Below are 10,774 nucleotides of genomic sequence, written 5' to 3'. Positions count from 1 at the left end.
TAAATGTGTGTTTATCTCAAAACATCTTCAGTCAACTGTTTTAAAAAAAATGTCTCCTGTTATTCAGGTTTTCTCTCTAATCAAGTTGTGAGAGAAAATGGAGGCCTCAAACTTATTTTAATAAGCAGCCTCACACAGTAGGACTTAGGAGAAACTCTCACTGAGCCCTCATCACTGTGATTAGACACCTTTTTAAAACAGGCGCTAATTACACACACACACACACACACACACACACACACACACACACACACACACACACACACACACACACACACACCCCTCCACAGTAGACAGGCCACCATAAAACCCACGCCACCTCCCTACTGTATGTCTCCTCTTGATGGTGTCGCACGGGTTGGTCTGTGTTTCATCCTCAAATTAAAAACAGCTTGCCTCTGGGTTGAGATCGAGTTGTGTAAGGTTGTGGAGGCAATGATAAACAAAAGTGAACAAAGTTGGTCTCCCATGTGGTTTTTGCATTCGGGTGAAATTATATTCCACCAGTTAAAAAGAGAGAGCAGGAAGGAGTGATGCATTTTAAAATTGGATGATTGGGTTGGTATCTGTATGGTCGTGAGAGTTCTTCAGAGATTTCATATAGATGACTAAGTGCTGTATTAGCTTGAGGACAAAAGGTGAAAGCAACATACTCAGAGCAGGTGGAGTCCCTTTTCCTTTTTTTATTGGGCAGAATTGGGTGAAAAAGAGGGAGGACAGAAAAATTGAAGTGTGTATACGATGATGAAGACACATTATTTTCTTTTTTTATCATTGATGTTATGAAGATATTTAGTCAGGTTAATAGTCTCCTCTTTTCATTGTGAAAAAACCTTGTCACAAGATTAATTGAGTCATAATTTTAAAGTAAATCTGCACTTCTGTGGCGTACCGCATAAGCAAGCGTGGGTCTTTGGCGCCACATTTCTGTTAGTGATGGTTGTTAGTTAGAGAATGTTGGACTGAGGCACTTCAGGAAATACAGCATTGTATTTGATAGTCGTTATCCGTTCTTAAACTTCCAGCTGAAGTCATTTTCTCCTTTTTTATAATCTGCAGCTGTTTTACTGGTTGTAAAAATCCATGTTTGCATGTAACCTGCTGCTGACTGCCTGTATATTTGACTGAGTTTGAGTGGGCATCTTCATAAATCTGTAAAGGTCTCGATGTTGACTTAACCTGAAGTTGAACTGTGAATGATCGCCCAGTGGGCCCCTCCAAACTCCTCTTCATTAACCTGCAGTGATGTTAGCATTATGTGCAGGGGTCACAGATGGTCCCATCCATATAGACAGACTGATGATTCACAGAGAGGGACTATTGTGGGACTGTTGGATTTGATTGTTTTGTGATGTACAGAGAATGTATTTATTTCTGGTCACTCACATTAATCATTAAGCCACATTAATCCAAGCCTCCTGGCTGTTTTAGAAACAAAACTGTATACATAGTAGGGATCCAATCTGTCTTATGGATGCTATGTTTAGGTTGTGTTCATGCATGCTGATGGCTTTGCTGGCAGTGTTTGTGCAGACAGACACCTGCAGCTTGTCACTGTTTCAGCCCAACGGACTGACAGAGTGGAGTCATTTTTAAACTGTCGTGAAAAATAATCACTGTGTCTTGTTTGGGTTTGTTATGGCACCATTGTTACAGTGTGTAGACTGTTAGGTACCTGCAGTGTAAGCAGTTACTGTAGAAGATTTATTTATTTTTTCATCTTGAGGTGTATGCGTGTCTTTCTCACTGTCTCTCTGACCGTGTTTTTGCTTACAGGACAGAGCGGCCTGGGAAAGTCTACTCTGATGAACACGCTGTTCAAGTCTAAAGTCAGCCGTAAGTCGGTGCTGGCGACGGCCCAGGAGAAGATCCCCAAAACGATCGAAATAAAGTCCATCAGTCACGGTATGGCCCTTTTTGAAACCCTCTACTCATCTCTGTGTCCCTTCTTCTCTGTCCGGCTGTTTCTGTAGGTCTGTCACACCCATTTCACACTCTTTACTTTTTCTTCTCTTACCTTCTGTATTAACACTTTTCCCTTTGACAGCCGTGGCAAAGTCACTCCAAACAATTACAGTACCATATCTTTCCCTCTCTCTACTTTAATTCCTTCTTTTCTTTAATTCTAATTCTTTTTAGTTTCTATACAATCATTGCTAAAGCATTCTCTGAATATACTGTATTCTTGGCCTCACATTACAGATTATCAGTTTTTGAATCAATCCATCCACAATGCCTGGTTCAGTAGTTGTTTATAAAGTTTCCAGGGTGTTTTTGACATCATAGTATACACTGGTGCTGGTACTGGTTGACCTTATGTGTGTTTCTTTGTGTGCAGATATCGAGGAGAAGGGAGTGAGAATGAAGCTGACAGTCATTGACACACCAGGCTTTGGAGACCAGATCAACAATGAGAACTGGTACACTACAATTCCACCATCATTACATTGACTGTATAAACAGAAAGATTTAAATTGTGTCTAATCATATGCCCCTCCCTTTCTCCTTCATTTTCCTGTTCTGCTCCACTCTAAATCCTTATCTTCCTCCTCACTCTTTGTCTCATTCTCTTTACCCATCCTCCTGCTGCTTCCTCGTTTCCTCTAATATCTGTCCATCTCTTCCCTTTCCTCTCCTCCCTCATAACTCCCTCAATCCATCCCTGCCGCGGTCTCTAGCTGGCAGCCCATCATGAAGTTCATTAATGACCAGTACGAGGCGTACCTGCAAGAGGAGATCAACATCAACAGGAAGAAAAGGATTCCAGACTCCAGAGTCCACTGCTGCATATACTTCATCCCCCCGACCGGACACTGGTAAGGACTCATTCAAACATGGTTAAATATAGACACACAAGCACGTACAACTGCACCTAAACTAGTTCTTCTTTGTCAGTGCCCAACACAACAACACTGCAATGATATCAGGGCTGCCATCAGTTCACTTAGATCAGAAAGAATACAAGAAATTGGACACCAAAAGGAATAATTCAACATTATACGAAGTTAAATGAGAAGATTAAAACCATGCCTCTCATGTCTGTGCTGTAAAGATGAAGCTACCTCCAGCAGCCAGCTAACTTTGCATGGAAACTAGCCATATTCTGGCATATTTACAGCAATGTTTGTTAATGTGCCCTGTCCCTGAGAAATAACTAAAAATAATAAAAATAAAAAAGATGGAGTTTTCTTGTAAACAAAAGTTATTTTTACATTGATTGTTACTCACCAAAGTGCACTGTTTTTCTTCCACAGGATGCCTTTAACATTAGCTTAAAGGCTAGAATGACAATTTGCATGCCAGAGTCACTCTTTTCCTCCTGTTCCCAGTTTTTGTACGAGGCTAAGTTAGACAGCTGCTGGCAATAAGTTCATGTTTAGCGTACAGACATGTGGGTGGTATCAATCTCATCTAACAGAAAAAAAAAAAAAAACCCCCCCCAAATGGTGACTTTGGTTGTCAGTCAAGTCATTTAATAATGTTGGTTGACTTGACCTTATTTGCCCTTATGTGACAATATGCATTTAAAATACATCAACTGGAACAACAACTGCCATTTTTACAGGCAGCGACGATGCGTTAATGGATCCTACATTGATACAGATTTTTATTTCAGTCTGTGAAGTAATGAGAAACATCTCTCTGCTCCCTTAACCCTGACATTGAACACACACACTCACGTCTCTGCACATTTCCGCTCAGGACTATGCAACATATCCCAAAACACCATCAAAGTTCACCACACACACACACACACACACACACACACACACACACACACACACACACACACACACACACACACACACACACACACACACGCTGTAAAGATGGGCTGTACACGCCAGGCTCTGAAGCAGCACAATGTCCCAAGTTTCTCTTCCTGGATCTCTTACAGACACACATCTGGCTCTGATCGAACTGCATAAACTGCCGTCCCTCTCCACACTGTGTTGGTTCAGCCCCTCACTGTTCGCAGCTCAGGGGGTTGGGGTGTACTAGCAGAAGATATTAGGGGGAGGGTGCATACACAGTCTCATGTGTCCATCAACTGATAGATTCACTGTTCATTTTACAGCTTTTGCATTTGTGTAACTCTAGTCGAGTGCAGTGGCTAGTCTTGGGAAAATGTTGAGCAGCTGTGGATTGTCTGCCTTGTTTGAGAAAGCACACACACACACCGTTAACTATAGCGTACCATTCAAGCGCTGTACTTTTGTGTCATGGCCTGTCTTTACTCAGGCAGGGGGACTGGTGTGAAATGGCCCCCTGTCTCTGTACCCCATCCAGCAACGTTTCATGTTGATCCAACACTGCAGATGTCACATGGGCTGGCCAGCAGCTGCTCAGGGTTTGCCTTAAAAAGTCTAATGGGAGAGAGGCAGGAAGGACGAGAGAGACGGTCTGTGTGGGTGTCTGGTAGCATGCAGTCAGTTTTGCACTTTTGTCTTTTTTCAGCATGCTCTTGCACGAGTGCACGAGGTTTTCTGGTTGACAATGGCCAGTCTTTGTCAAAGTGCTATTAGCCCAGGCCAGAATCCACTGCCATTAACCACATGCAGATGCTTTTGTCTAAACTACGGGAAATGAAAAAGTCCTTTCAACCTCATCAAGCAGCTGTTGACACACATTGTATAGTGTGATCAGGTCACAGCTACAACAGTTAGAACTGTAAATACTGTATGTTAGTAGGCACAGTAGTTCCTCCCATGTGGGAAAGTTGTTAGAAACACCTGCCCCCTGGTGGAAGAGTTTCGTGTTACACATAATTTAGTTCAGTTTCACATTCATGTCTGTATATCTAATGTCAACTTTCTCTCTCTCGCTCTCTGTCTCTCACTCTCTCTCTCGCTCTCTCTCTCTCATGTTGTCTCTTTCCTTCTCAGTCTGCGGCCTCTTGATGTAGAATTCATGAGACGTCTCAGTAAGGTGGTCAACATTGTCCCAGTCATTGCCAAGGCAGACACGCTCACCCTGGAGGAGAGGGACTTCTTCAAAAAGAAGGTAACATCTTTCTGGCTCCATCTCGTCTTTAGTTCAATAGATTTCTGTATTGTTTTATCTCAAGTTTCTCCTTTTTCTCCCATTAAATCCGCATCTATAGTTCAGAAACATCCTCTTTTTGTCTCTCTCTCTCTCCATGCTTGTATTTTTTCATGTATGTGGTGCAGTAACCGGAGATAGGATACGTTCCTGTGGTTTTCTTCGGTGGTCCCCTTCTTCTCGCTCTCTGGATGGTCACAAAACATGGCTACATTCCAGCAAGAGCTCAAGAGCATCCCTCTCTTCCTTTTCCACTCTTTACTTTCTACACTTCCTCCACACAGTTAATAAGGCTACAGCCGTTCATTTGTGTGTTTTTATTGGCAGCGTCTTCAAGGATCTCAGGATTTCCCCTCCTCTCATTAGCAACGAGGAGGATAAACTCCCCTTGGTTTATACGTGTGTGCGCTCATGCGTGTGTTTGTATATGTGCATGGCAGACTTGTGTGTGCACAGGTTTATGCATAGGCATCCATCTTGCGAGGTTTCTGTTTTGTTTGTACACAGAGGGCAATTAACGACTAAGCCCCAACTTTTGGAGTAGATTAGAAGGCAGATTAGTGTTAATACCGTGTTAATCTATACACTGCGCAGATTTAGTTACATTTGTTTGATGTCTCTCAAGACTGCATCAAACACGTCGGCCCAATTACGCCTGCAATTAAAGGCCTTACTGTGTACCCTCTTAAGAACTGTAGTGGGTTAAAAGTTTGTTTTGTTCCTCTTTTTTATGTTTGAACATGCGCTCCACCAGATCAGGGAAGAGCTGCGAGCCAACGGGATCGACGTGTACCCTCAGAAAGAATTTGACGAGGATGCCGAGGACAGAATGATCAACGAGAAGATCAGGGTGAGAGGATCATTTCTAAGCACTGGCCCTAACAGATGCGGCAGCACTTGGGACTCCATTATCCTCATTTATGCTCGGACATGCCTTTCAACAGAGCACCGAGGACATAATCCATTCATAGTCATTTTTAATGTACTTAACTCAAATAATTTGTGACTCCCTTGTCTGTTGACCTTGAACCTTTTGAGCAGGAGATGATCCCATTTGCTGTGGTGGGCAGCGACCAGGAGTACCAGGTCAATGGCAGGAGGCTGCTGGGGAGGAAAACCAAGTGGGGAACCATTGAAGGTACAACTCTATCCCTTTCTTTTCTTCAGTTTCAGTCCCTGTTTTCCATTTTCTGTTGTTCTATTTAGATTTGTTTTGAGAGATACTTTCAGGACACAATCTGTCAGTGTGCACGTAACCTGGAAGTGGTTTTGTTGAGAAGAAAAGACAAAAGGGAGATGGGTAAAGACCTTACTCGAGTCAATCAAACAATACTCCATTCAGTTTTTAGACTGGTGTCGTGTGCCATGCAGCTGGCTCAGGCCTCCAGCAGACACAGTCCGTCTGAGGAGGCCTGATTTATGTACTTGGTTCCCCCACCCCACACATCTCGTACTGGATCACAAAGGATACACTGTGGACGCTCACAAAGGAAATAAAATATGTTGATGAGGGGGAAACGTTATCAGTGCAGTTGTATTTGTTCCAATTGATAAAATCTAGTGAAAAAAAACCTAATAGATTATTAATTGTTGGTTTTGTTTTTGTTTTGTTTTGCTGTGTTATTGTTATTCAGCTTTATCAGTGGGCCAGTAGTGTACCAGTACAGTGTTTTCTTAACATCCATTCTCACTTCAGGATTCATCTTTCAATATTTAATTATGTTATCCACTCCAGACAGGAGGCACCACCCCTCTATCAAGTGTCTCATTAAGGAAGTTTCATTTCCTGCAGTGTGCTGTGCACGCACACACACACACACACACACACACACACACACACACACACACACACACACACACACACACACACACACACACACACACACTTGTCTGGCAGGATTTATTTGAGCAGATTGTCTCTTATCTCTTCAGAAGGACTCTATGTAGACGAATTTAGCAACAGAGATCTGTATTGTAGGGACTGTGTGAGTGCTGAGACAACATACAGTATCTCTGAGTCTACAGGGACGTCACATTAAGATCACTGACTCCACCTAGTGGACCCTTTATGAAACTTTATAGCAACAAAACAGCTCCCAGCAATCATACTGTCTGTCTTTTGGTACTTTTTTTTTTACTATTACTATTATTTCTGATAACTCATAACTTCTCTCTCTCCTTTAGTTGAGAACATAGCCCACTGTGAGTTTGCCTATTTACGGGATCTCCTCATCAGGTGAGGGAATTTTGTTTCCATATCAGTATGTCTCTGTCTCTTTTCAACCATGTGTCCCTGTGTGCTCTGAATGTTAATATGCATCTGATATGGTTATTCCACCATGAAGTTCAATTACCGAGAAAAAACCTCCTAAGAAATGCATCTATTCCTTCAACCCCATTAAGGAATCCAGAATCCAAATGAATAAGCAAATATTTTTAATTACAAATCTGAACTGCTGGACAAAAGATGTCTCTCAGTGTATGTGCAGTGGAGGTTTCAAGTTTCCATGTAACACCTCTATAAGTTGTTTATTGGACCACGATTGGCTTCAAGAAGAAGATGAAGAAGAATATATACTTTATTAATCCCCTAGGGGAAATTGTTCTCACCCCTAACAGTTTTCTTTAATTAACAAATTAAAGTTAATCACAGATAAATGTTTCTCTTCGAAGCAGATGAATGTAAAAACTCTAACACTGCACATGCATCATATTTCAAAAGGTCAAACATCCAAGTGAAATAACAATGTTTTAGCCTTTTAAATATTAGAGTGAAGTGTGTCGTCTGTCTGTCTCATCTGTTGGTTTCTTATGGATGTGTATATGTGTGTTTCTTTCAGGACCCATATGCAGAACATTAAGGACATCACCAGCAGCATCCACTATGAAATGTATCGCGTGAGGCGCCTCAATGAGAATAACACGGTGATGGCTCATGCCAATGGTATCCCAGAACATCATCTTGCCGCCCACGAGATGTAGACGCCACCTGCCCCTCGCTGCAGTTGACCTCAACTGGGTGTAACTCATTTGCTATGAGACTTTGAATCTTCATTGACAGTCTTCCCACCACTCCAGCCCTCCACTCCATCCACCCCCATCTCATAGGTGGGATAGAAACTTAAAAGCCTGCCAGAGGGACTTTATTTTCAATGACTTTCGGCAGCCGAACGGACCGTTCATGTCAGTTTATTGCCTCATTAACAAACTCTATCCTCTCACTACCGCTGACAAAGAGTCAAAGGAGAAGTTTCATTCTTTGTAACGTGCAGCAGCTTGATTTTTACCTGCTTCCAGATCTTACAGTTAACCTTTGCGGTTTTTATTTGGGGTGCCAAAGATTAGGCATCTGCCGAACTAGAACGGACTGACGCTCAATATCCGTCAACGTCAGAATCGCCTTCCTCAGTAACATGTTAATCTCGTCCACTTTTACTTTAAGTTTGATGTTTTTTAGCAGTGCTTATAAGAATTCATACCTAACAGAAGCACCGTTTTCTGTCTTTATGCACGCCGCTGTATCAACGTATGTGGGGAAGTGATGATATTCATTATTGCACTTGATCACTACATAGTCTGTCATTGACAAGCGTGATGGAAAGGATGCCGGGCAGCACTTTTCCCAACACGTGACACACATACAGACACACCGGTCTGTCTGTGTGATGCAGCGTCATTCAGCTCTCTCCTCATAGTAAAACAAAAAAAGGTTATCAAATAAGCACATCGTATGTTTGAGTTTATCTTTTTTTTGTCACAAGCTGTGTTTCGCTTTAGCTGTTAAATGTTCATTTCATGTTAAATATAGATGTCAGGCCCTTGACATCTTTTTTAAATTCCCAATAATAAATGTCATTGTTTATTAATAGAAATATCTTAAGAGTGATTTAAGATGAAAAAGTATTTATGCACGGTATAAAATGTGAAAGTTTGCCATTAGTTGTGGGCCACTTCTTCAGATTATCCACCCACACACAAATACATACACGCACACACACAAACACACACACACACACACACACACACACACACACACACACATACTTTTTACTGCTTTTGGGCCCATCATAGTGCCTTATTTATTGGAGAATGTTTGCTAGCATGTTGGCTGAAACTGGAAAGAGAGCAGGTTTGTTGGCGCCAAGTCGAGCTACATTTAGATATTTTTCAACCCTTTTCCCTCGTTTATCTGGAAAAGAAATCTAGTTTTCAATTGACCAGTCCGCTCCTTTCTTCTATTTTCCATAATATACCAAGGATCTGTTTGAACCATATATAATTCCCTAAGCTGTCACTGTCATGCTCTGTCCTGTATATTCTTCTGTGTTCTGATGCATTTTTTTGTACTTGTATTATGATAATAACAAATTTTTCCTTTTATCTTATTTTAAAGAAATAAAGATTAAAGTTGTAAATATATACTTTCTTTGATTTTTTTTTAATTTAGTTTTTTGATATACAGAACATTTTTCTTTCCCCCCGTCAATACATTTTACACAGCCAGCCTGCAGAGGAGCTTAACATCAACAAGACGACATAAATTCATCAGCTCATATCCTCCGACTGTATACACTGCAGAAAACGACACTTAAGATTGTTTTATACTGCACTGCATCCCCATAGCTTTTAATCGCAGGTGTAATTCATATACTGGAGCACTTTAATTGCCGTGTCATTAAGCTTTTCCTTGATTAGCCTCTGAAATCAATATGGCCGCCTGCTAGGTCAGTGCATGGTTGATTAGCACTAATTACTTGAATGCATAAGTGAGTGTTTTCCTTTAGCTAGGGAGATAGGAGAAAACGAGTCCTGAGCTCCAGACGAGGCCGTGGAGCAGCGTGAGGATGTGCAGACGTCAGCGAGCCGAGGTACTGGAGCAGCAGAATGTAGACGGAGCTAACACGCTGATGGAAAAACGTCTACAATTGTTGTGATTTTCATGTTTGTGGAATTCACCCAGGCGTGATTTATAGAAGTGTAGAAGTCCAAACTGGAGATGTTGACACGTTGGATGTACATTATCTGTGACAGAATAATTCCGTTGTTGCTTATTGTAGCATATCTAATTGTCAGTGTGAATTACTTCTGTTAGTGGATTTAATGTTTGAAAGTCAAAAAGATTTGTGTGTGTGTTTGCCTGACTTGTGCACAGGAACGACACAAAAGCCTCACTCCATTTGAGGAGGACAAGGTTGAACAGCCGCCATTATTCAACATAGAAACTAAAGAATCAGGATGTTTCCTCTCGCCTGAAGTGTCTTTGTTAAGTCCGGTCTGTGTGCGCTGACTGATAAATGCTAAATGCTCTTTGTCTGTCGCTGTAGGTTGGTGAAACAAAGGGAACCAGTTGCAGATCTGAGGTCAAACCTGTCCCAACAAACCTCATGCAGTGACCTGACACTCATCAATCAGCTTCTTCATGGTTTAGATGTTTACATTATCCGATGCTGGCTTTTTTTTATCAATTCCCCTTTTCCCCCACGCAGAGCACTTCAAAATGGCGACTCGCTGCATCACTCCCCAAAATGGCATCTGCCTCCCCCCCCGATCTGCCGCAGTACTAAGATGGCACGCGCCTGCGACACCCGCGGCCCCCCAACCCTCTAGCGAACCCGTACCCTCAACTCATAAGTTGAGACCCCGACATTCTCATACTCCTTTTCTCCAACTCTCTCCATCTCCCCTGGGAACAGCCGGGAGAGAAGCAGCTGCATCTCTACTCGCACTGGCC

At 42.1% G+C, this 10,774-nt stretch overlaps 1 protein-coding gene across 6 annotated transcripts in view; it reads left to right on the top strand.

The window, feature by feature from the left end:
- LOC127355982 (septin-9) overlaps positions 1-9,462 on the top strand; it is a 71,030-nt gene extending 61,568 nt beyond the window's left edge. For all 6 annotated transcript variants that reach the window (XM_051387345.1, XM_051387349.1, XM_051387346.1 and 3 more), the window contains 8 exons: positions 1,777-1,905; positions 2,339-2,420; positions 2,679-2,816; positions 4,887-5,004; positions 5,798-5,893; positions 6,085-6,181; positions 7,228-7,279; positions 7,884-9,462. In XM_051387345.1, coding sequence (XP_051243305.1) covers positions 1,777-1,905; positions 2,339-2,420; positions 2,679-2,816; positions 4,887-5,004; positions 5,798-5,893; positions 6,085-6,181; positions 7,228-7,279; positions 7,884-8,025 — 854 coding nt within the window. In that variant the 3' untranslated portion in view covers positions 8,026-9,462. The remainder of the gene's footprint in view (positions 1-1,776; positions 1,906-2,338; positions 2,421-2,678; positions 2,817-4,886; positions 5,005-5,797; positions 5,894-6,084; positions 6,182-7,227; positions 7,280-7,883) is intronic.
- Positions 9,463-10,774: the final 1,312 nt, after the last annotated feature.

This window comes from Dicentrarchus labrax, unplaced genomic scaffold, assembly GCF_905237075.1.
Source record: "Dicentrarchus labrax unplaced genomic scaffold, dlabrax2021, whole genome shotgun sequence".
NCBI lineage: Eukaryota > Metazoa > Chordata > Actinopteri > Moronidae > Dicentrarchus > Dicentrarchus labrax.
Note: the sequence above shows the minus strand (reverse complement) of the source record. Positions and strands in the feature narration are given on the sequence as shown.